The sequence below is a fragment of the Mixophyes fleayi genome, chromosome 1 (genome assembly GCF_038048845.1).
Source record: "Mixophyes fleayi isolate aMixFle1 chromosome 1, aMixFle1.hap1, whole genome shotgun sequence".
In the NCBI taxonomy this organism is placed as follows: Eukaryota; Metazoa; Chordata; class Amphibia; order Anura; family Limnodynastidae; genus Mixophyes; species Mixophyes fleayi.
In genome coordinates this window covers 154,349,941-154,377,460 of record NC_134402.1, presented here as the reverse complement: position 1 = coordinate 154,377,460, position 27,520 = coordinate 154,349,941, and the positions used below count along the sequence as shown (strand labels likewise).

The following is a 27,520-nucleotide window of genomic DNA, read 5'->3' as shown; positions in this document are numbered from 1 at the left end:
TTAAGATGCCAACTTTTTTAAATGCGAGTTTTCAGGGGCAGGGAGAGAGGGTCCACAATGAAAGCTGCTATAGGGAAAATAGAAAATCGAGGTCTTAGCACCACATCCTAGCTCTCTGTTCTACATTTGTATCACCATGTCCCCCTCCTGAATCCCCTTCTTCATCTTGCACCTCTATCCCCCTCAAACACATTTTCTATCTTCCCTCTCACTCCTCATTCTTCACCTACTTAGCATCCACATTGCCTCCTCAATCCTCTTCTCTGTCTCCACCTTCACCTCATTTCCCTCCTCATCAACGTGGTTCTCAACTACCACACCCCCAATTCTCATTTACCTCCTCAGCTGCAGATCTTCACATACCTTAAGCCCGGGAGGCAGAGCGGCTCCTCTCTGCTCCTCATCACAGTCACAGCTTTGTGGCAGCAGCTGTGTCATCATTATTCCCAGAAGGCTTAAAAAAAATTAACTGCATACATGCATGGTATCCCTATAATACCAGCGTGATGGCACCTTAGGCGAATAGTGCTGACTAAGCACTTAAATGGAGGACCCTGTGCTGTCCCCTGTATACCGGCATTTGGGGGTAACACCAAGAACCATGCAGAACCTGGTGCAGGGGGCATCCCGGGGCCCTCCCTTAATCCAGCTCTGGTGCTAGGGACTCTGCAAAACACATAGGCACCTCTCAGGGCACTGACATAAGGATCCCAGACTGGTTGGGGACTACACACCTTATTGATATGGTAAGAGAAAAATGTACAGCTTCCGCAAGACACTTTTTGCAATACAATGCTATTATTTTAATATTCCTGAAATATCTGCCAACATTATATTTATCACCCAAATTATGAAAAGAAGTACTACTTGAAAGTTATTATGATTTAACTGTTAAACTGCAGTCACATCAGCTAATCCATCATGGGAAGCAGACACAACTCATCACAACCAAGTCTATGCAAAACTAGGTGATAAGGTAATATATAAATACATAGATAAGATCGCTGGATGTAATAGATATGAATATTACAACAGGTACTTGTAACACCACTGTATAAAATGCATGTAATATAACGCCATCAGGTATAAGGCTGTATAAGACTGTAAGCATTGACACATCCTGCTTTATGCACATCCTGCATTATGATGCATAAAGCCCACAGAATGACACTTACAGCGCTCCCAGGGGACTCGCCTAGGTTGTCTACAAAAGAAAAATCAATGCTTCCTCATACTAAAATGCTGCAAATTAAAACTACCATTGATACCGCCTATGAAAAATTGAAAAATACCATTAATACCGCACATTAAAACTAGCAATGATACCGCACATGAACACTACCATTAATACCGCACATGAAAACTACCATTAATACCACACATTAAAGCTACCATTGATACCGCACATGAACACTACCATTAATACCGCACATGAAAACTACCATTAATACCGCACATGAAAACTACCATTAATACCGCACATTAAAACTAACATTGATACCGCACATGAACACTTCCATTAATACCGCACATGAAAACTACCATTAATACCGCACATGAAAAATACCATTGATGCCGCACGTGAAAACTAGCAACGATACTGCATATAAAATACATTTTATATATATATATATATATATATATATATGTATATATATATATATATACACACACACACACACACACACATACACATAAAAATGACTGAAATCTAAGCTTTAAATCAAGTGGCTGGCTTCAGTATTACTTTAATAATGATTAATAAAGTAGGGGATTCTTCTATAACATACCTATTCCTATTCTCTTCATTACCTCTATAAATGAATATAAACTGTATATGATATATTTAAATGAATTATTATTAGAAACTAAGATTGGCCAGGGAAGGTGTGACTCACCTAGGAAGCCATGATCAGCCCACTCTTCACGTCTTCCCAGTGGTCCTTGCCTGTAAGGATCTGCTGCAGCTGCACATGCGCAGCATTAGCTCCATTTCGGGCACCTTAGAATGTACAGCAGCCACGGTGCTGCTGTACATATGCCCCCGCTGACAAGGATTTTATCTGTGTGCGCATGCGTCAGCGGGGCTCCCACAGCTGCACCAGCAGGAGAAGATTCGGATCAAGGTGATCCGATCAGCGGACAGCAGGCGGCGGGGGGCCCTCTTAGAGAGGGGGGCCCTTAATCCGGCCCTGGTTCAATGTGTGTATAATGTAAAGCTGGGTACACACTACAGAATTTTCCACCAACTTTTTATGCCGATCCATTTTACATGCGATCGATGGTCCGAACGCTTGGTCCATGGACTGCATACACACTAGCCTTATTTAGGACGATAAAAGGAAAAGCGGACGTCCCTTTAGCAACTTTTTACAGCCATGTTGTCTGCAATTTCGCACTCACTGTTGTGGATCGGTCGGAAGTTTATACACACTACACAACGGAAACGAGATTAGAACGAAAATATTAAACGGTACGACCAACCAAATGAGACGCCAATCGTCCATTTGGGCAGACTTTCGACAATCGTGTCACTATACACACTGACCCGACTTTTGAACGAGCGGTTGTATGTCGGCTGACTGAGCCAATTATTGGACGAAAACTGTGTAGTGTGTACCCAGCTTCAGAGACTGCAAGCTAACCACTCATCTTTAGGCTTCTCCACTGCCACAGTGTGATACAATCTTGTTCCTCCTATTCAGGTATGTAAGGATGTCGGCTTTCACCAGTTACAAACGACATCCAGCAAACTGTTCATTCATATATAAAGTCTCATCCTCTATACAAGTTATGCTGTCTAGTGAACGGAGACTGCATTCCTATGAATTGTTGAGCTCACAAAATACCTGTCTCCATGTTGTGTACATGTAAAAACCAAGTGAGTCAGTTAAGCAATTGCACAGATGGATACTAACAAAATGCAACTGCTAAAATGTTACGTTCCTATACACTCTTCATTCAATATGGAGGACAAGGAAACAGACACAAAGCAAAATACTTACTGGACATCTTTTAGAATATCTCTCTCCACAACCTTTCTGCAACATATTAAGCCAGTCTTAATCTTCACTCTGTAGTTAATGTTGTGAAAACTCAGGGAGGCTCCTTGTAATGATTGTTTTTTGGGCTTATCTGACACATGAAGACCATTATTAACCGGCTCTATAATTTGGACCGCAGTATGAGAATTCTTCACTGCCATGTCGAGACCACCTTCCTGTAGATAGAACAGAAAGCCTGATATTGCAAATCTTTGTGAACAGAAACCAACATTGAATGGTGTAAAACATAATTCAAAGCACAGTAAAAAAAAAAAAAAAGTATTCACTAGCTGGATATAACAGTGATGGAATCATTCACTATTTTGATACAAGTATTATTTAAATTATAAGATAGATAGATAGATAGATAGATAGATAGATATATTAGTGGAATTTACTATAGGAGAAGTGGAACCTTTCTGCACAATTTTGGGAGGTATGGAATAACCACAAACTCTGAGTTAAGCCTCCAGCTCTCTAGGACCACACTTGCTTTAATTGCTACTGCGATGGGGCTTTGTGCCCAGTTTGAAATCTCTCAACAGTGATCAACTCTATTGTCCCACATCTTATTTCTTACATGTTTCTTTAGATTGCAAAATCCTATGGATAGATTAATGTCTCTGTGTATTTTTAACATAAAACTGTGTTACAAATTATCTTATTGTCTAGTACGGAAGAACGTTAGAGCATTTCATAAATACTAGACGATAATGATAAAATGTGTAGCTGCATAGAAAAGGTCAAAGATAGATCTGTTTTTTAGAGTAATTCTTGGTTTCAAATTATGAGTAGTCCTGCAGAAAATGTCAATGTTTGTCTGGCTGCCCTAGGACACACCAATGTCTAAATAACTAAATGTTTATTAAGAAATAAACTTAAAATTATTATCTAAATATGAATTTGCATGTCAGTAAGCGGAAAAAAAGGGTCTACTTTTATCTGTCTCCCAACAAAACAAAGGTTGTGCTAACAGTTGCTTCATGGGACAGTGAAAAACATATATATATATAACTAGCAATTACCATAGCAGAGATAGAGCTGTTAAACATTAACAATTGTTTAAGTACGTGTGTCACTCAACAAGAGCAACAGAAACCTTTAAAAAGAAACAAAACAAAAAAAAACCTCACAAAATATTCAAAGTATTAACGTTTTGAAAAGAGGTAGAGGTCATCTCTGCTACAAGAAAATATAAATAAGGAATGTGACAGTGAAAAAAATATATGGGCTAGATATGATATCTAGCCAGCACAGTGGCGGAGTGGTTAGCACTTCTGCCTCACAGCACTGGAATCATGAGTTCGATTCCCGACCATGACCTCCACACAACTGTGTGGAGTTTGTATGTATGTGTATGTGTTTGCGTGGGCTTCCTCCGAGTGCTCCGGTTTCCTCCCACACTCCAAAAACATACTGGTAGGTTAATTGGCTGCTATCAAATTGACCCGTGTGTGTGTCTGTGTGTTAGAGAATTTAGACTGTAAGCTCCAATGGGGCAGGGACTGATGCGAGTTCTCTGTACAGCGCTGCGGAATTAGTGGCGCTATATAAATAGCTGATGATGATAGGTTTTATCTACAAATATTACACTAAAATCATGGTTCACATATTACTGACAAATAAAGTCCTAGCAAACAAATGCATTTTTTTTTATTTCATATTATATGTGAGACCAAGCAAAAATAACAGACTATACAATTAAGAAATATTTCTGCTTTTCAGAACACCTCATATTTGTGAAAATGATTAACCATACAGACTTGTTTTTGAATACATTAAAAAACTACACTGTGATGTCTTACAGTTTGATTCAACTGGAGTGGGAATGTTGGAAGAAGATTGGACCAAAACTTTGTTCTGCTTTTTTTTGTTTTTAATGTAAATGTTGTTTGTGTATGATGTTCACTTTTTCACCACAGAACACACCCACGGGCAAAGTAAGCAGGAAAACCTGTGTGGCTGCATAGGTTGATTTTTAACATTTCCGATCAGATTTTACAAAAACTCTGACCAGGGTTTCCAAAGTATTTTTTAATGACAATTCCATCAAAAAGTTCTGATAGTACAGAATACTAGCTGACACATTAATATGCTGTTTGAAGCACTATCTACAGTAAAAGATTGGAAACCCCACACAATTCCAAAATCACGAGTGCTGCGCTTCAGTGTGTATTATTGCATATAATACATAGGTGGTGTCAGATTTAAACCAACAAATATTTCTTTCTTACTAATGGGTGTAAATGTACCTGCCATTTTACGGTCAGAAAATTTACTGCTAGTTGGTAACAGATTATGAGGATTGAGATCACACCATTTCATCAAAGTAACATGTTGGTGTAACACAGACAATGCTCTCCAGCTATTGAGGAACTACAATTTCCAGTTTTACATGTACTTCATGGTAAACAAAACTAAAGAATAATTATCCATTCCTGCCAGGCCAGTGATAAACATAACAGAACAATATCTAATGACTGAAACCTCTATCATAAACAAAAATGTCCTGTATTGCAGTCCCAGTGATTTAAAGTATCATTTTATTTACAACTTCAAAGCTAAAGGATTAAGGCAAAACATAGCAATTGTTAAGTACACAACTATCAAACGAAATCAATATTAAAAAAAAAAAAATCACTTCTAAATATATTCAAAATGATTTCTAAATAAATAAATAAATAATGTAATTGCACAGAAAATAATCACATGATATGCGGTAGTGAGAATTATTTCTAGCATGTTGCATACATCTGTCTTCCACTCCCAACATAAAAGACAGCAGAAAACCACTTACCTAGCATAAATGTTATCTGGAAAAACTGTGATGGCGTGGGTTATGACTTGGGAGGGGGCCTGTGTGGATGCTCAGAAAACACGGTTAGTTCTACGTGATATACAAGTTACAGCTCTGCTATCACTAAGCATCTGCACTGTCTAGGGAAGAGGTAATGAAAATAAAGCCTGGACAGAGACACGTGTGGGGCGTAGACTTTGCACGACAGCGTCACAGAGTCCAAGCAAGCTGTCCTCCCATCCGTTCCTCGAGATAGCTGCACTAGTAATCCAGTACACGATTTAGGATGCCGCAGGAGGGCACTTACACTACTACAATCATTTCACCAATTGCTCGTTTTTTATTATTATTTTAAGTACAGCTTAAAAAAGTAGCGAGTTTTATTAAGATTAGCTATAAAGAGGAAGGAGTCACACGATGCACCAAAGCAGCTGCTGTAGAACATAGTGGATTGTCTTTAAGTTTGAGGAAGCAGCTCAGTCTCACTGATGTGGTTAGATACACTGGATGTAGTATTTGGATACTATGTTTATGCATAACATATAAATGTTTTGTCGAAAGACAAGGTTAGAATCTCTACCATTAAATAATCAATATTATTTCCTAGTTTGATCAACGAGGAGTTGTTTCACTTATTTTCACTGCATTTATTTTATCTTGCATAGTTTTTTTTTACTGTTTGGCACAAACCAGTTTAAGGATAATATATTAGAACTGTTGAAGATACTAAAGGCCTGGAAAGAGATGGACACTAAACAGAAGTAACTTACACATTAATAAAAAAAAAAAAACATGGAAAACAAGCGTATTTCTGCCCATATGAATCTGAGTCAGCAGCATATGTGCCTAGTTTACAATGTGATCATCAGCAGAATGTACTTGCACCTGTTCTATAGCTGGTGCAAAACATACAACTCCTAACCGGCATATATGCGTTTTTATGCACGAGCTGCATTTGCGTGAACTTGCCTTTAGTTTACGCGGCCTACGTTTGCACTCCACTTCCCTCTCCCGTCCTGCCTCTCGTGGCGCAGGCGGGCGTAAGTGCCAGAAACATGCAAGTCTGCACAGAAACAAATGAGTTCACCCAACATATGATACGCAAACTGGCGTACATCCCACTCTGAATCAGACCCTAATTCTCATCATTGTCCGCAACTGGTTTAACAGAACAGATATATTGCATGTCCTAAAAAAAAATGTAAAAAAATAAAAAAATACTACCACTGCTTACAGGGACAGTGTTGGGATTTGCCCCAAACCCAGATTCCCATAGGTGTTTTATGGGCCAGGATATTGTTTGCTTTGTATTTATTTAATTATTAAATAAATGCTTTTATTTTTTAATTATATCGTAATCAAGATCAATGATGGGAGTCCGAACTTAGAATATTGGATTCTTATATGTGCTTTTTCTTAGCAGGAAACAAAAGAATAGAGTCAGGTGATGACTGTCAAAAATATGCATTTCATAAGGTCATAAGAGTTTTTCTGGCTTTGGTTTTGTAATCAGCTTTGCGTGTTTGTTAAATAACTGCCTGACTTTACTGCTTTATGACACATTAGGGACATTTGCCATCACTTTTACCATGTTAGATAAGCATGCTATGCCTTTGGCTGAAGGGTGTTGTGTAAGTTGTTATTCAATGAACTGATAGCACTGAGGCAAAGGTGAGTCTGGTTACCTGTATTGATTGTTCATGACAGCTGCAGCAGAAATATAAACACACTTTCTTGAGCATACAATACGCGTATACCCTTTCGCACACTGATCTACATTTTGTAGTTTATATAAATACAGTATCAGTATACACTAAAACTCCATTTTTAGTTAGAAATGTAATCATTTTATGTAGATAGACCATTTTTAGAATATAAGTCACACTGTAGAAATATTGGCCAAAATGAAAGACATAGAAATGGACAAAACTTCTTTTTACACAACCAGTTATAATTGTATAATAGTTTTCAGCTAGTGGTCTCAAGTTCTTATCTAAGCTCCTCAGTAGCTTCAGTTATACTGAAGTGAAGGAGTTCTTTGTGCAGCGCTGCCGAATTAGTAGTGCTATATAAATTGATGATGATCATGATATATCCTTAAGTTTTTACTTTTTTTATTTTCATTTTATTTCACTATTCACTGGTGATAGCTAGAACTGTTTTTCCTGACAGTTCAGAAGATTGCTAATCTTTGGTACAAATGATATGCTTATATCAGCTGTGTCTTATTATTATTACCATTTATTTATATAGCACCACTAATTCCGCAGCGCTGTACAGAGAATTCAATCACATCAGTCCCTGCCCCATCGGGGCTTACAGTCTAAATTCCCTAACGCACACACACACAGGGCCGTAACTAGGGCTGTGCGATAGGGGCGACCGCCCAGGGTGCAACGCTGAAGGGGGGCGCAATTTAGGAATGTTTTAGGTTCGATTGGTTAAATTGAGGGCTAGGGGGACAACACACACACACACACACCAATTTGTTAGCAGCCAATTAACCTACCAGTGTGTTGTTTTTGGAGTGTGGGAGGAAACCGGAGCACCCGGTGGAAACCCACTAAAACACAAGGAGAACATACAAACTCCTCACAGATAAGGCCATGGTCAGAAATTAAACTCATGACCCCAGTGCTGTAAGGCAGAAGAGCTAACCACTTAGCCACCATGCTGCCCCAGAAAAATGTGTATCATTTTTCTTTCAAAGCAGCAAAGCAGTTCGATGAACCAGTATAAAAATTAAAAAACATGCAGGAATTTTTCATCAATTTTAATATCACCCTCAATAACCATCTGGACAGATCCAAAATCCCCCCTAAATTGACCCTCCTTGGGACTTCTCCTCACCCAGTACCTCCTCTTTGATGCATGGAGAGTCAAAGAACCTACTACTAGAAATTACACCTCTTAATTCCCTGTCCACAATGTGCACGCTTGGACATGATCTTCTGATTTCGCACAACATATCCTTAATGTTGATATTTTCCCTAGCACCTGGTTAGACCATGGCCCAGCAGCAGTGGATGCTGTGGGCCCTCTGACTGGACAGCAACAGTTTTCTTGGCACTTAAATGAAAGTTTATTTAATCCTCAATTAAAATTACAAAATGATACTGAAATCCAACATTACTATGCAACTAATACTGATCCATCACTCTCTCCTATGCTCCTATGGGATTCCCCATAAGGCTGTGATCCAAGGCAATCTAATCAGAGCAGCTACGTAAGCTAAAAAAATGAGGACTCAGAAATTACTTGAAACCTCTGAGCGGATAGCTAGACTAGACAATATCCACAAATCTACGGGTTTACCAGAGGATTATAACAAACTTGTGGCAGCAAAAGGGATGCTAAATCTCTTACTCTCCACTAAAGCAGAGAACGCTCGGTGGCTTAGTGGTTAGCACTTCTGCCTCACAGCACTGGGGTCCTGAATTCAATTCCCGACCATGGCCTTATCTGTGTGGAGTTTGTATGTTCCCCCCATGTTTGCGTGGGTTTACTCTGGGTGCTCCGGTTTCCTCCCACACTCCAAAAACATACTGGTAGGTTAATTGGATGCTAACAAATTGACCCTAGTATGTGTGTATGTTAGGGAATTTTGACTGTAAGCTCCAATGGGGCAGGGACTGATGTGAATGAGTTCTCTGTACAGTGCTGCGGAATTAGTGGCGCTATATAAATAAATTGTGATGATGATATATTTAAACCAAACTTTTTATGAAAAAGGAGCAAAGGCAGACTGGATACTAGCTTCCAGGCCGAGATCCAAATTATCCCTTCAGAACAAATCACCTTCTGGTAAAACCACACATGACCCTAATCAGATTACAGAGGAGTTCAGAAAATTTAATTGTAGACTCTATAAAAGATCATAAACAGCATTCTCTTCTGTCCCAATGTAATATGCCCAGACACTATCCTAGTGCACTTGAGGCATATGGTATGGACTTTACCATCCAAGAAATCTCAAAAGTCATTAAAAAATGAATATCTAATAAAGCGCCAGGTACTGATGGCTTTACAGCCTCATACTATAGAAACTCTCTGCTCTCGCCTTATCTTGCTGACCTTCTCACAAAAAGCTCTTGAAGTTTAAATTGTGGTCATTCCAAAAAGGGTAAAGATTCCTCAGATTGTGCCCATTACAGACCTATCTTTCTCTTGAACACGGATATTAAGATCTATGCAAATGTACTTGTGGAAGCTTTAACGTCATAGTGTCCCAATTGATCCAGGGTGACCAAGTAGGCTTTATACTAGGTAGACAAGATTATGATAATACCAAGTGAGTTTTTAGCCTTATTTACTGTATTAATGCCAAGACCCCACCACTGGTGCTTTCCATGGATACAGAGAAAGCATTTCATTGTATTGGCCGTTTATGACAGAAACCCTCAAGAGATTTTGCTTTGGTGGTAACTTTCTTCAGGGGATTCAGGGCCCTGTATTCAGGTCCTTCGTCTGGTGTCTCTATAAGTGGCGTACTATCGTCCTCTCTTTCAATTACTAACGGCACACATCAGGGATGCCCCTTCACCCTTGATTTTCGCCCTAAGGATCAAGCCCTTTGCGGCAAGAATTCACCTGTCCCCTGATATTAAGGGAGTGGTGGTTGGATCTGGAGACTATAAGTTGAGTCTATTTGCTGATGATGTACTCCTCACTCTGACCTCCCCAAATATTTCTCTCCCACACCTGTTTAATATCCTCTCTACTTATGGAACAGTCTAGGGATATAAAATTAATTTCTCTAAAACAGAATCCCTTGCTCTTCACTTGCCACATCCCATCCTAGAACTCCTTAAGAATAACTATAATGTTTCCTAGCTACACTCTAAAATCAAATATTTAGGGGTTTATACCACCTTGAGTTATGAATCTCTCTACACTGAAAACTTTCCTTGAATCGTCAATTTAATCAAGTTGGATCTGCACAGATGTCAAAAATTAATTAACACCTGGGGGTAAATGTATGAAGCTCCGGGTTCTTCAACACCCGCGAGTTCGGCGTCTTCAGCGCTTAAATTTAAAGCGGCGCTGCCTTGTAAAGGGAAGTTTCTGGCTCTTAAGATGAATGTCTTGCCAGTTAAAGTACCTAAGTCTACTCTAATCCAACTACAATGCTAGCTTTCCCATTTTGTGTGGAAAAATAAACAACCATGCACCATCTTTTCTACTTTGCGTAGGGCTACCTTTAGCGGAAGCACAGGCTTTCCATATGTTCATCTCTACTACTTTGCTACTAACCTGAGTCAGGCCATGGCATGGTTTGCAGGTGGGCCGTGGCCAGAGATGGACAGATCTGGAATCCTACTTCTGTAAATTGCCCTTTTTGGGTTCAAATTTGTGCATCCCAGCTGGTGGTAGGCCGTCCTTGGTGAGGTTTCACCTCTTTTACAGGACAAATTTGGGATTATTGTAGATTGAATTTTGAGGCCACTTCAGTCCCCTCCCCTATGAATGGGGCAATGTCTTCCTCGCTTTGTACCTTGGCTGGAGAGGGGTATCAGGATGGTTGGTTACATATATATTTCTAGCCAATGTATCCCACTGGCGACCCTACAAGAGAAGTTTGATTTCCCAACTATAAGCCTGCTTGCTTACCTGCAGACATAGCACTACTAATTCCCTTTCCAAACCTGATCTCACAAGATCTCTCATTCCACTTCAGTCTCTCTGAGTTCATAACCCTCTTCCGAAGGGTATTACCTTCATTATTTATAATATCCTCATCACCTCAAAACAGACTGCAGCCTCTGTACATGAACTTAAATGGACTTAAATGGGAGGCTGATTTGGGCAGAGCACCACAGGAAGACACTTAGACAACAATAAGAGAAAGGGTCTCAAACCTCTATTTCTTCCCTTGTAGAAGAGATTATCTATACAATATACCTTAGATAGCATCTGGTTCCTAAAAGATTGAAAAGGATCTACAGTACAACTTCTGACCAATGTTGGAGAGGCTGTGATAAGGTGGGGTCTTTCCTTCATATCTGGGGGTCCTATCCAAAGATTGCTCTGTTTTGGGATGATGTTGTCACGCTCATCAGCGATGTTACTAAAGTTCAGATCTGTAAGTGTCCATGGTCATTCCTTCTCGGTTCCCCACTTAATGTTCTTGATAAACATTCTGAGAAACTCTCACAGATTCTTTATGTGGCCAGATACTTTGTTGCAAAGCTCTGGAAAAACCCAGATCCCCCTCCAGACAATGACTTCTCAACAAAATATGACATCTATAAAAAAATAACTCTACATATTTAAGTAATATGACCCACAAATTTTTCCAAATCTGGTGTGATTGGTTTATTTATAATACCTCCTGCTTCCAACTATCCTTCTCGAGATGTTTCGGACCTATTCTTTTAATCATAGCCATTGATTTGATAAGGGTGTTAATTATTCTTGTTTTCCCATGGGGACCCTGCTGTCGTTGGGGGTCTTATTTTCGGTCTCAGTTATTTCTTTCCCCACTTCTCTTCCACTACCTCTCCTTCCCCTCACCCCTTAAAAAAAAACCAAAACACATCTTTGCATACTTTATATAAGATAATGTTATATGCACTACCTTTTTGTCTTGGCCTGCTATCGGAATGCAAATTCTGTTTATTCTCTTGCATTGTATTTTTGATTTGTGCCTGATAGTTGTATTCAGTCTGATGCACATATATAATGTTCAGTACTGTGACCTTTAATGATTATATCTTGTTCTTGTATTGTGTTTCATTGAAAATATAAATACATTTCTTTAAAAAAAAAAAAATTTGATTCGCAGCTTACTATAGCTCTATCTCTGGAAATCTTACATCTGCCCTCATAGACGTGAAAACTTGAGCAAACTCTTTCCAGTTTTTTTCTATATGGCTCCCCTACCAAACCAACAACATTGTGGGGTGTTTGATGCATAGATGAAGTTTCCGTGATGGCGCAACTTGCTCCCAGGCTTTCCGACCCACCATTTTCGTGGTCCTCGGGGCTTCTCTACTGAGTCTGTACCTGCCCTACAACAGAGTTTGGGAAGAAGGGATCTCGGGGTCACTGAGCAACCCACTTTATCTGTGTCTCGCATTGGAGTCCACGCTCCTTCTGTCTGCAAGCCCCTGGCTGGAGGCAGCTGACGGCTGTCCCACCTGTTACTGCACCGCTCCTGCCTTCATTGCGCATCCCGTTCTTACCTGTATCCATTCCAGTGGAGGTGTGTGCAGCCCCGCTGCTCACTTTCTGGCACCGCCTTGAGCACCACTTGCTTGCGGACCGATTTCACCAGTCGCTCTATCGCAAGGTTCAATGCCGGTTTGAGTGGTGCGGACTTTGGACAATAATTACATACATTCTATCCTTGTGGCGGATCACAACTGCACCCAGCCCAGTGGCCCTTTCATTGCCTGCAGCCCAGTGCCTGCTGAGGGGCAAACGGCTCTACCAACAAACTGACATCTCAGATGAACTTATTGGCCTTTATACAGACATCTAGCAGACACACTGGCAGATCTACATGACAGACTTTTACCATGCAGAATCTTCTGGAAGACATAGGCTATAGGCCCGCCACAAGCCACCCAGGGTACCTACTGAAGGTATACAAGACCACTATAAGCACCTTAACTACTACACTGTTCCCATACTGTATTTATGGGTGTCTCATTACCCTCTGTAACTGCTGCCGGGCAAGCCTAGTAGTTGGCGGGGTTTTCTCATCACCAGATCCCTAGATGACACAGATTCTATAACTCAAGGCAATCACATTTCCAAAGCATTGATTTAATTGCAAGTTAATTCTTTCTTAATGTGTGACCCTCCTTTGTACACCTGCTGTCATAATGCAGAAGGCGGTAGTCAGAAGCAAAATAAGCAATACATCAGAAATTACTCAGAATTTTATCCATCAGGACAATCAGGAAATCGTGGGGCCATCCTCGCTCCCCCTCCTGTTTCACTTGATGTAGATACCGACATGGAGGAGATGCCAGCTTACAAAAAAGATATTACAGAACTACGGTCCTTTATAATTGATCTAAAGAACAGCCTAAGGAACAGCCTCCATTGACAATGTTTATTTTTTTAATGTTTTACTAGTTATTTCGCAGATTTTTCAATGACAGAACCATAGTTATTGCTTTGCAATCACAATTGTTCTCATACAGAATTTGTAATGTATTAGTTCTGTATAACTGTGTTCTTGCACTACTCTATTTGCTCTGGAGCCGATTGTCAATAACATCCTTCAAGGTCCCCTCCACGTACCCACCATATAAGGATTTATAGTTAATTTTCTGTTTGTTGTTTATATATTTTTCCCCAAGGACAGTTTATTGATGCCAAACCTGAGGCTGGTAACCTGAATTACCTGCAGCTACTCGTTTAATCCAACCCTTATTCCTGGTCACCCTTCCCATCACGTCCTTTCCTTTTTTCCCCTCTCCTCCTGGCCCCCTATCTCCCACATCTATTTCTCAGGTACATTATCTCAAATTGTTAGTCTCCATTCCCTCTAATTATACTGCTGTGTGATCTAGTTTCAATCGATTAACAATAAGGGTCTCAACACCCCTCATAAATGTTCTTTACTTCATGCTTATATTAATAAACATTAACTTCTTGCTAATGTGATTCTCCTGCAGGAAACTCATCTTAATGGTGAGAACCATCCCTCTCTGTCCTCAAGGTTTCCGACGGCCCTTTACTCCAATCCAGTGGCAGAACCAATGGGGAGAGGTGCAATCAGGGCAATCACTGCAGCTGCACACTATATGCATGTCCCCATCAGCTGAGAGGCAGATAGAGAATCCTGCTCGGCCACTCTGATTCTGTTTACAACACAATCAGAACGGCTGGGCAGCATCCTCTGCCTGGTCTCTGCTGACAGGGACATGTATAAATTGTGCTACCTCAGGCAGCTCGCACCTGCTAGAAAAGAAAAAGGGGGAGGTGCACGTAGACTATACGCAATTCAGATGGATGCTTCCTTATAATCAGGGTAAAGGTAGTATCTCAAACCTTGGCTAATGTTTTGCACCAGGCATGGGTCACGCTGCTTTATTCCGCACAGATTTTCACGAGCTATGTAAACATCAGTCCGGTAAACTTTTAGTAGGGGGTGATTTTAACACCGTTTTATCGAAGTCCCTAGATAGATCAGGTTTGGCACATTCCAGAGATCCCACCCAGGGGTCCAAAATGTATATTTACTAAACTGCGGGTTTGAATAAGTGGAGATGTTGCCTATAGCAACCAATCAATTCTAGCTGCCATTTTGTAAAATGTACTAAATAAATGATAACTAGAATCTGATTGGCTGCTATAGGCAACATCTCTACTTTTTCAAACCTGCAGTTTAGTAAATATACCCCCAAGGCTCTTTTTAAGAACATGACCGAGGCAGGCCTATTTGACATATGGAGAATTCTATACCCTATTGCTAAAGAATTCCCCTTCTATTCTCACCCTCCACGACCCCTATTCCAGTATAGATCTTTTTTATTCTGTACATCTCTACTGCCTTCTTTAAAGTAAGCTTCTATTCATACCAACCTGTGGTCTGTTCATTCAGCCATAGAGGTTTGCTGGATCTCAATACCTCCTCTAAATGTAGTAGCTCTTGGAGACTCAATGAGACCTTCTTGCAGATTCATCATTTTAAAAAATGCTCATTACCATTCCCAGTAGTACGAGACTACAAGGGCTCCCTGACGTATGAACTTAGAGAGATTAATAAAATATTTAAATCCTATTATGACAAATTATATAATCTTGGAGACTTGCAAGACATTCAATCACATAGTGCGGACACATAACATTATTTGGCATCTTGTAACCTTCCTACAACTAACCCGATAACTGCTTCTTCTATGGTTGAGGTCATTTCGGAAGAGGAGATCAAATTTGCCCTTCAGTCTCAGAAACCCTCCAAGGCTCCTAGCCCGGATGGGTTCCCTATGATATATTTTAAGACGATCAAACTTTGACCCCTAGACTTGCTCAGTCCTGAAAGATCAAAAATTGTTGTTATTCGAAAATCTGATAAAGAACATACTGATTGTTTTAACTATAGACTATATCCCTTTTATTTAATTGCAAAGATTCTAGTCCTGAGACTTAACAGAGTCCTGCTCACACTGATTGACCCAGACCAGGTGAGGTTTATCCCTCATAGGCAAGCCTCCGATAAAACTCATAGAGTTATATGCCTTATTCATTACGCTAACAAATGCAAGATCGCCTCTGTCATTTTGGCCATAGATGCTGAAAAGGCATTCAACCAGATTTCCTGGTCTTTCAGGTTTTCTACATTAGATTCATTTGGATTTCAGGATGCTTTCCTGCGAGCTATTCACATTTTATACAATACCTCCCACCTCAGTCGTCTCGACGAACAGGCAGGATTCATTTCAACTCCATAATTTGTACCAGGCAAAGGTGTCTCTTATCTCTGGTAATCTTTGCTCTATGTCTAGAACCCTTGGCTGCTCAAATCAGTATTAATTACAAAATAACTGTGCTTTCCCTTGGAGGTCATCAGTGCAAAATCTCACTTTTTGCTGGTGACGTCCTCCTTACGCTATCCACCCACTTAGCTCTATACCCCGTAGAGACAGAGAGGGTCTGGAATCGTCACTTAAATTTCAGTGTCGCCCTCAGGCACTCCGATATCTTAGGGTGTCTATTTCTAAAAACTATTCCCAGCTGTATCAACTCAACTACTTACCGTTAGGACATATATCCACTATGGCATATATAACTGACCTTCTCAATAATACAATAACCAAATTTCACAAGACCTGGGAGCTGTAGTTTCTCCAACTCCTGCACTCCAGGAACAAAGTGAATTAGTAGTGAGACAGGTGGACCAGGTTTCTCTGTACTTTTTATTCCTCTCTCCCCTTCACCTCTTTTTCCCCTCCCTGCTTCTTCCCCGATTCCCTCTCCCAAGACCATTCCCGAACAAATAACAAAACAAAAAACTGCATCATGATTTTATTTTATTTTGTTTCACATAGCATGCCATGTATGTTTCTTCTTCTCTGTCGCTAAAACGTTGTGTTATTTGGATTGTATTTGCTACTTGATGTGACATGGCATTTCTAAGTTGATACTTGATGGTACTGCTGTTCTCTTTTTATTATGCAGTTTAAAATAGTTTAGAAAATGTTTATAAAATAACAAAAATATTAATTTTAACACGAACGGCAAACGCCATCTGCTTAATGCAAACGCGAGCCACAAATTTTGAACCCCAAATTTAAATCACTTCTGATGCCAATTGTACCACAATTGTTCATGGTCATTTAACGGGTTCGACATTTTTGAGCATCTCTATAAGTGAGTTACCGAGTAGTATAATGAGTGTAATTGAAGATATGGTTGGGAAATTGACCTGGGAGTGGGCTTATAACGATTACTGGCCAAGCAACAGTTGTGGATATAGTGAAAGGTAATATCCAACTGATTGGTAGTACATATCTTTATGGTTTTCAATAAAAAAAACACCAAGCACTGCCTATGTTATTTTACCAGTGAAGTTTTATCGTTTTTTAAAGTATATCAAGTTGCTATATCTCTAGAGCATACTGAGGGAGCAGACATAACATGAAGTCTATTCTAGGGTATTTATTATTTTTACACAGGTGGAGAACCTCATTTCATTGTTTCAGAGCATACAGGTTTGGGTTGGCACTGATTTCATCTCCTGGAATGCATAGGAAACTAGAACTGCAGGAGACTTCCATCTTCTGCGTTCTCTGAAGTTATTCGTCACTTATCAAGATATTTTTCTTAAAGCATGCATCCTGTTTCCACTGAGCTTCAGAGGTAAAATGACAATAAATATGGTTACAAAATAACACTCATCTACTGAAGTAGTGTTTAGAATATGATGCTAAGATTATAGAATTTCACAGACTTTGGGGTCTATTTATGACCGATCTCATTTTCTTCAAGTTAATTTTTATTTCTTAACACAATGATAAATAATGATTTAACATGGCAATTTATTAAAATTCCTCAGCCGGGCAGCAGCTCTGATAGAAGCCTGCTCCGGTGAATAGTCTATAGTAAAGTGATCACAATCACTTTACTTCCAGGTTCTCACCAGGCTTTTGCACTGCGCATGTGTGGCCATGAGGCTGCACATGCTCACAGTATAATTTGGGATCGATAGGGAGGAGCACAAAGCCTCCCGGGGAGGGATCCGAAGATCCCTCTCTTACGATGCTCTTCCCATAGGAAAGAATGGCTAACACCTACTGCAGATGGCGTTAAGCTGTCAATGTCAAAGCTTTAATGTTATATGCAGATATGGACACCATATATCTACACACTCTATCTATCTATCTATCTAACAAAAATATTAAAAGGCATAGGAAGGGGGAGGGCGGGTACAAATTACCCAGGCCTGGACCTGCCTGGGGCCCCACTGGAGCTTTATAATTAAAAAAAAGTAAAAGTATTTTTTTTTTTTGCACGCACGCACCTGCAAGGACACCCCCGAGTGCAGGGGGCTGTGTGCAGAGCCGGACCACGTACCATTGGGGAGCATGGCCAGATCTAGACCTGTGCTGTGCAGTGGAGAAAAGGTAAGAAGATGTGATGGGGAGGAGGCATGTGTGACTAAAGGTGCTGAGCAGAGAGGGGGCATGTGTGACTAAAGGTGCTGGGCACAGAGGGGGCATGTGTGACTAACGGTGCTGGGCACAGAGGGGGCATGTGTGACTAACGGTGCTGGGCACAGAGGGGGCATGTGTGACTAAAGGTGCTGAGCAGAGAGGGGGCATGTGTGACTAAAGGTGCTGAGCAGAGAGGGGGCATGTGTGACTAAAGGTGCTGAGCAGAGAGGGGGCATGTGTGACTAAAGGTGCTGGGCAGAGAGGAGGGCATGTGTGACTAAAGGTGCAGGGCAGAGAGGGGGGCATGTGTGACTAAAGGTGCTGGGCAGAGAGGGGGGCATGTATGACTAAAGGTGCTGGAAGATAGGGGGGCATGTGTGACTAAAGGTGCCGGGCAGAGAGGGGGGCATGTGTGACTAAAGGTGCTGGGCAGAGAGGGGCCATGTGTGACTAAAGGTGCTGGCAGATAGGGAGGCATGTGTGACTAAAGGTGCTCAGCAGAGAGAGGGACATGTGTGACTAAAGGTGCTGGGCAGAGAGAGGCCATGTGTGACTAAAGGTGCTGGAAGATAGGGGGGCATGTGTGACTAAAGGTGCTGAGCAGAGAGGGGGGCATGTGTGACTAAAGGTGCTGAGCAGAGAGGGGGGCATGTGTGACTAATGGTGCTGGGCACAGAGGGGACATGTGTGACTAAAAGGTGCTGGGCACAAAAGGGGCATGTGTGACTAAGGGTGCTGGGCACAGAGGGGGCATGGATGACTAAAAGTGCTGAGCAGAGAGGGGGCATGTGTGACTAAAGGTGCTGAGCAGAGAGGGGGCATGTGTGACTAAAGGTGCTGAGCAGAGAGGGGACATGTGTGACTAAAGGTGCTGGGCACAGAGGGGGCATGTGTGACTAAAGGTGCTGGGCACAAAGGAGGCATGTGTGACTAAAGGTGCTGAGCAGAGAGGGGGCATGTGTGACTAAAGGTGCTGAGCAGAGAGGGGGCATGTGTGACTAAAGGTGCTGGGCAGATAGGGGGGCATGTGTGACTAAAGGTGCTGGGCAAAGAGGGGGGCATGTGTGACTAAAGGTGCTGGGCACAGAGGGGACATGTATGACTAAAAGGTGCTGGGCACAGAAGGGGCATGTGTGACTAAAGGTGCTGGGCACAGAGGGGACATGTATGACTAAAAGGTGCTGGGCACAGAAGGGGCATATGTGACTAAAGGTGCTGGGCACAGAAGGGGCATGGATGACTAAAGAAAATGAGAACAGAGGGGGCATGTGTGACTAAAGGTGCTGGGCACAGAGGGGGTATGTGTGACAAAGTGCTGGGAAGAGGGGACATGTGTGTGCAATGCTGCTGGGCAGAGGGGGCATGTGTGAGTAATGCATTTTTCTGTAGGAGGGTGGCCTCGTGCTATTCACCTGCTAGACACGCCCCCAATGGTATGGCCAAAGCTCCTTTGATGGCGCGCCACTGCAGGGGTTTACTTGATAATCACTTATAGGTGGCCCCATGGGGTTGCTGCAATGGGGCCCGACATTCCTCTTGACAGCCCTGGGTATTTGATGCCGTCAGGTCTGTGATTTAAAGTGTGGAATTGGAATGAGAAGGGTTCATAAAACATAAGTCAATCTAGGAAATATGCACAAACATGAAATACAATACTTATTCCTGCATTCTAAGTCTGTATATAGGTTGTGGAATAGAGGAGTATATTTTATATTTACATAGGTCACCCCAATTATTTGTCAAATTTAATCTCTAGTATTCTGATGCATCTGTCTGTCACTTGAAAGTGAAATTAGATTTCAATGATATTACAAATCCCAGGACAGATTAATATTTAAAGCCTCTGGTTTGTGCGTGTTAATTCCAAATTACAACAAGTGATCAAATCTATCCAAAAGTTCATATAGATTAGGGAGTGAGATTAAGGGGTTTGTCAGGGTTACTAGCATTCTGTCCACAAATACTGTGGAGTGGTCAACATTTTTTTCCTTCCTGCTTGAATCCCTGTAATGTCACAAGATGCATATAAGCTGCCAATGATTTGATAACTAAAGCAAAAAAGAAACGGAGCAGTCTTCAACCTTAGCAGGTGCTACTGAGAATTAAGAAAGAGTCCAACAGCCATGAAATAAATTCTAGCTTTGATTTTTAATTTCTTGAGCGATACAAAGGTCTATAAGAACATCCTCCAGAAGCAAGTTATTCAATTGGCATGTGCTTGTACGAGAATCCATCAATCTCCCCTTGACAGATAACATAGATATGATGATCAACGCATGACACAAGTATATGCTCAGTTGATTTAACATTTGGAAAATTAAATAGGTTGCATAGGAAAAAGGAAATGCTAGAATATTTATTTACCTGGAAGAAATACATTGAGAGTCACCTATTGTTTTCAAGTATGTTCTTCATACGTGAAAGAGTGACAGACATTTTTAAAAGGTCTTTGAAAAGTGGTAGTTTTAAGTGACTCGGTTAGATTGTTCCAGAAATGGGGAGCTCATTAGGAGAAGGCAGAATGGCCAAATTCCTCAAACTACGATTCTGTCAAATTGCAGATTCTCAGTCATGTTAGCACTCATATTTAAAAACGGCAATTCAATCAAAGGCAAAACCGGTAGTTTTAAAACTGACTGGCAAAATCGTAGAGGATCGTCAAATTGACAAAATCGGAGTTTGATAAATAACCCCCTGGCCTAAGAAGTCTGCAGTTGGGTAACTAAAACTAAAAGAGGGTAAGTTAGAAAGTGTATTATTTTGGGGTCACACACGAACCCAACCACAAAAGCTGATCAGGACCAGGGTATTTTATAGAAAAAGTACACCCTTGCAGGGTAAGTTAAATCAATGTATCCACAAGGCTGTCCTGTGGCATCCTGCTTGGAAGAGAAGTCTTTCTGTGCCCATCTGCCTGCAATGGGGCAGCCAATATCTTGACTGGAACTACAATTCCCAGGTTGACAAGAAGACTTTCACCCTCCATCGGGAACTTAATACCGAGTGTGGTTCCATTACTATTCATGATTAAGCACATGGGAAAGCCCACATTTTTCTTATGATGAATATCAGGATATCAGTCACTGGTCTGCAGTGTTTGAAGAGGGTAATAATAGAGACAGAAGGCCTGAGTCATTAAGAAGAGCAAAGCAAAAAACAGGAGTAAATTTGATCCTGGGCAAACCATGTTACAATACAAGTGGTGCAAATAAGTTTATTATTTTCCACATAAGGAAAATACTGGCTGCTTTTTCATATATCACGCAAATATACGATTGCTGTATATTTACAGACATTTAAAGTTGATCTAGGATATGCCCTAACTCAAATATAAATTTGTCCTGATAATTTAAATTTACCTCCTCCTTCAATAAACCAAGGTTTTGCCGAGGTGCAAAGTTACTGCTTTTTTGTGTTGCTCTCCTTACTGACTCAGGCTCAGAGTTGCATTTTAAAAGAAAAATATAAATGTTGTATTTAATGAAGGGTGGTTCTAAAGTGGTTTAAATTTGCACAGTGCATATTCTCAGATTTCCCTTACTTTTTGTTCACTTAGGTAGACTTCTAGTTTGCATAGGTGTCTCCTGAAGACTGAGAGTGGGTACAGCTCTTTAATGTGCACAGAATGGACCATCTGACAGACCAGTGCACAATAATGTTTTTTTTTTGCACTGTGCATTGAGTAAATGAGGTCCTTTCTCTTTAAAACCACAAAAAATGTTGTATAATACAAAAGTCAAATATTCTTTTATAATTATTTCCTAAAAGTTTCTGTACCTGGAGATTAGATATTATGTTAGTTAATACCAAATACATTAGATCAACTAAGTTGAGCAGTAATGGGTTAGTATCGGTGACAACAGCACAATGATCCAGGGTCTCTGGAGACCCCACTGACCCCAATGCAGACTCAGAACTGCTTGATTTTACCTTCTTTTTGCGACTGTTAAGCTATTTTTGAAAGATGTTTAAATCTGGCATATTGTGCAATAACATTACTGCACAACACTCCAATGATCATTTAGAACTGAGAATTATTCAGAACTCAAATATTTACACCACAGGCTTAGCTGGTGCCTCCCCATGACCCGACGTACCCCAACACTGGGGTACATACCATGGGCACCACTGAGACAGTTTGTTATGATTTAAAATAGTTAAAAACCTGCTCTCTTTTCCAGTGTTACAATGCGGATATTAATCTCCTGACAATGTGGCTCTGTTACTAAGGCTGGCCAATGACACACATAATAACCATCAAGGTTACTGGCAAACTGCATCTTCAGCCAGGAATGGGTGAGATTGTTCCCAGCCATCGCGTGTTTCAGTGGTTGCATGGTAATTGTGGGGCAATATGGTATTAAGGGTGAAATTGCCACATTTGATCTACATCTACGATAAATAGATAGATAGATAGATAGGTAGATAGATAGATAGATAGATAGATAGATAGATAGAGTGTGTAATAGAGATGATTAGGATACACTTACTATTGTGTCTGTGGTACTGCATGGTTCGTACTTTACATCTGGGTCAAACATGTTTCAGAAACTGTATCCTTCCTCCCTTTGTAATATACTTGGCTGGTTCTTCTTAGTGTAACTAGAGAGACAATTCAAAACATTTTTACCAAAACACAGAAAGAATACAAATATTAACATTACTACATTGTCCAAAATATCATTATTAAGAAACAATAGTCAAATGAAAGGATATATATTCTATTTACAATCTTATTAGTAGATAATGCTGGAAGTTTTCATATTAAATTCACTCTGCACAAGTGGTACATTTTATTTCATGTAATAACAGACCAAATTATTAATGCAATAACAGAAAGAATTGTGCATTAAGAAAAAAGCTGCACTGTGCAATAAAACATTACAATTTTAATTCCACAATTGTAAATTAGATGTTGTCAACATAATAACGTTCAGCTGGTATCATCTATTCTTTTTGGATTGCTTCCCTTTTCCAACCAAGAAAGCATGGCATTCTGAAGTTCCTGTAGTCTCCCGGTGCAGCTAACGGAAAAGCTGTGTCCTAGTCTCATATGTGGCCTTTCAGAGCGCTTCATCTATCAAAACGATGCATGTACACAACGTACAGGCAGTAGTTGTTTTAAAGTAGTGTTAGTGCAGAGAATGTGGAGGATCATTGCTACAGTTGTTTTAATGCAGTGGTGGTGCCTAATGGTTTGTGGGCATGCCTAATGGTTTAGAGCCTTTCACATTAAATACCAAAAAGTACTTGTTCATTTAACAGAGGTAAAACAAAAAGTGGGCGTGATGTGTAGTTGACAGGCAAACTTATGGCAACTAATATTATTGTTTATCTCTTCAAGGTGTATGCATAGACATATGTGATACCAAGATTAATATGCAAAGTCAGATCTTGTGCCAGGCTAATGTACAAAGTCTTATCTGGTTTAAAGACTATTGTGCAGAGCCATATCTCATGCCAAAACTAATGTGCAGAACCATATCTGGTTCCAAATATACCTACTACTGCACTTAATTGTTCTGTTTGTTCCTCCATTTAATAGTTACCACTGACAGCTTTCCCTCAGAGTGGACATCAGCATTTGCAGATAGCGGTGTTTCAGTGCTCCAATCAGACAGTGCTAATAGCTGCCCAGCCCAGAAGAGAGCAGAATCGGGAGCTTAAATAACAACAATAACATCTTTGCTTGGGCATTGTGCCCCCACCCCAGCTGCGCCTTACTTTAGCAGATGGGAGGTAGAGGCGGAATCCTCTGTTCCTCAGACTGGGAGTGTGGCGCTTGGCTGTGACATTACACACTCCCAACATAACACAGACATTGAGCAGCAGCCAACAGCTTCACGTATAATGAGCTGCCGGCTGCTTCGCCTTCATTTCAGTGGCTGTCATTCTGTGTGGACATTTGTGTGGGTATCATGGGGGGACTAAAACCCTGGATAAGTGATATTATGTCATTCAGTGTTTAGGTGCCCCCTAACCATTAGAGCTCTAGGCAAACACCTATGGTCCTTAATGGTACCTGAGGAAGTTACAGTTTTAGTGCATGGATACTTTGGCACTTTCATATAAGTACTTAAGTGCACCTCTGCATAACACACCACTCATATGAGAAAATAAACTTTGTTTACAAGGATTTTAGATACTAGGGGCCTGATTCATTAAGGATCTTAAATGAAGAGGATTCTTATTTCAGTCTCTGGTTTTGTCCAGGAGACTGAAATAAGAATCCTCTTCATTTAAGATCCTTAATGAATCCTTAATGAATCAGGCCCTAGTAATGGATCTCCTGTGATACTTTGCGACTATTTGGAGATAAGAAACTGTCTTTCAATGTAACTTTAAATTAATGTAAAATGAAAAGACCCCTCACAGTGCTCTAGCTACCGCTCAATATCATTGCTGAACGTTAAAATAAAACTTTTAGCCAAACTGATAGCAAACCACCCTAAAGATATTATCCTGGACTTGATCCACACTGAAGTGGGATTTGTTCCAGGTAGAGAGGCCTGGAAAAACACAACGAAAATTACTTTCACCATTATATTTCTGACTAGGGCGTCCCTTTTATCTTAATAACCAGATGCCGAGAAGTATAGGGTGAACTGGCAATTTATGTGGGGGTCCAGGAGCATATGGGCAGGGCCGCTGAGAGGGGGGTGGGGCGGGTACATTTTACCCGGGCCTGGCCATGCCAGGCGGCCCGGGCCGAGCCCTCACTGTTAATTTAAAAATAATATATATTTTTTTTTTTATTCCCTGCATTTTTTTGGGTTTTTTTTTTCCTTCCGCGAGGGGGAGAGAGAGGCACAGAGGAAAGATAATGGGGGAGAGAGGCACAGAGGAAAGATAATGGGGGAGAGAGGCACAGAGGAAAGATAATGGGGGAGAGAGGCACAGAGGAAAGATAATGGGGGAGAGGGGCACAGAGGAAAGATAATGGGGGAGAGAGGCACAGAGGAAAGATAATGGGGGAGAGAGGCACAGAGGAAAGAAAATGGAGGAGAGAGGCACAGAGGAAAGATATTGGGGGAGAGAGGCACAGAGGAAAGAAAATGGAGGAGAGAGGCACAGAGGAAAGAAAATGGGAGAGAGAGGCAAAGAGGCACAGAGGAAAGATAATGGGGGAGAGGGGCACAGAGGAAAGATAATTGGGGGGAGAGGCACAGAGGAAAGAAAATGGAGGAGGCACAGAGGAAAGAAAATGGAGGAGGCACAGAGGAAAGAAAATGGAGGAGGCACAGAGGAAAGAAAATGGGGAGAGCGGCACAAAGTAAAAAAGGGGGAAAAGCAGCATGGAGGGCGCAGTGTGAGCATAAGGGGACACAGTGTAGTTGTGATGAAGGGGCACAGTATTGTGTGTGTAATGGCACAGGGGGCTTGTTGCAATGTAGTGTGTGTGAGGTAGGTGGCGGCTAATTAATGGATGCTATTTTGTTTGTAGGGTGATGGTGAGGCAATTTAATAGTGGGGACTATTAATTTAAGATGGGGTGGTTTGGGGGCTATTGAATATGGGGCTGAGTTTGGGGAGCATTTTTTTTTAAAATTAACAGTGAGGGCCCGGCACGGGCCCCCTGGCATGGCCGGGCCCGGGTAAAATGTACCCGCCCCACCCCCCTCTCGGCGGCCCTGCCTACCCCTACATCTGAGGCACCCTTCTGTATGACAAATTATTTTTCGAAAATCGGGTGTTATTAACACCAGATTTGAAAAATCAGAAAAATCTGGCCTTATTAACACCAGATTAACACCAGACTGCATATATAATGCCATATTTAATGCCAGAAAACAATTTTCTACCTCAGGGTTCCACTTCAACATATTAGACTGTATTCCTGTGGTAACGTCTGATAATGGAACAGGTGTGGTGGCAAAATTAGGAATGAATCGACGAAAATACCCTGTGATCTATTCATAGGACAGAGACAGTTTTGAATGGCCTCAATTTTATTTAATTGGGGGTTAACCAAACCTCTACCTCTGGTGAACTCCAGGGGCCTGATTCATTAAGGATCTTAACTTGAGAAACTTCTTATTTCAGTCTCCTGGACAAAACCATGTTACAATGCAAGGGGTGCAAATTAGCATTCTGTTTTGCACATAAGTTAAATACTGACTGTTTTTTCATGTAGCACACAAATACTTGATAGCTTATTTGTACACTGAAATTTAAAGTTGATATCTGTGTGCTACATGAGATAACATACACAGAGAGAGAGAGAGAGAGAGAGAGAGAGAGAGAGAGAGAGAGAGAGAGAGAGAGAGACAAGGGTCAATTTTGATAGTAGCCAATTAACCTACAAGTATGTTTTTGGAATGTGGGAGGAAACCGGAGCACCCGTAGGAAACCCACGCAAACACGGGGAGAACATACAAACTCCACACAGATAAGGCCATGGTTGGGAATTGAACTCATGACCTCAGAGCTGTGAGGCAGAAGTGCTAACCACTTAGCCACTTGGCTTCTAATAATGAATTTCCTCTCCCTTCTACTGTAATGGTCACACTCTTGACCTCATTTTCTCACACTATCTCCTAAATCAATGCTTACAAAGTGTAACCATGATGCCCTCGTCCCTGCCATCTTTTTTTCCTCACTGGCAACACTGCTCTCTCCAATACTTGCCCTGGCTTTCCCTGATCATGCTGTCTCCCTTTACAACTGCACTCTCACATCTGTCCTTGAGTCTGCTACCCTGGCCACCACTACTCTCACACTGCCAAGCAGGCTGAAGAAAATCTTGCGCTCACACTTTAAATACATCCTCTCATCCTACAACTCTGCCCGCTCACTCTTTAAATAATCCTACTTTAAGTCTCTAGTTCTTTCAAGTCTTACAACCCCTATCGCCTCTTTGCCACCTTCAACTTACTCATCTGCCCTCCCCCATCTACTCTCTCCTTCCCCCTCTCCCCTAATGACTTTGCCTGACATTTCAACTCCAAAATCAACAACATCCACCAATAAATCTACTCCTGTCAGGAAGAGATATACCCTCTCCACAACCAGCCTTACCCTCACCCTCTTGCCAACCCACCATGTGCTCTCTTACCACCCATAACTGT

General features: G+C 41.1%; 1 protein-coding gene across 5 annotated transcripts in view; it reads right to left on the bottom strand.

The window, feature by feature from the left end:
* ABCG2 (ATP binding cassette subfamily G member 2 (JR blood group)) overlaps window positions 1–27,520 on the bottom strand; it is a 136,106-nt gene that overhangs the window by 32,893 nt on the left and 75,693 nt on the right. For 4 of the 5 annotated variants that reach the window (XM_075201921.1, XM_075201912.1, XM_075201928.1 and 1 more), the window contains exons 2-3: window positions 22,943–23,054; window positions 3,006–3,220 (exon numbers count right to left, since the gene is read on the bottom strand). In XM_075201921.1, the coding sequence (XP_075058022.1) occupies window positions 3,006–3,220; window positions 22,943–22,993 (266 nt within the window). In that variant the 5' untranslated portion in view covers window positions 22,994–23,054. Of the gene's footprint in view, window positions 1–3,005; window positions 3,221–5,841; window positions 5,997–22,942; window positions 23,055–27,520 lie in introns of those variants that run through there. The other variant, XM_075201946.1, reaches the window with a different exon arrangement.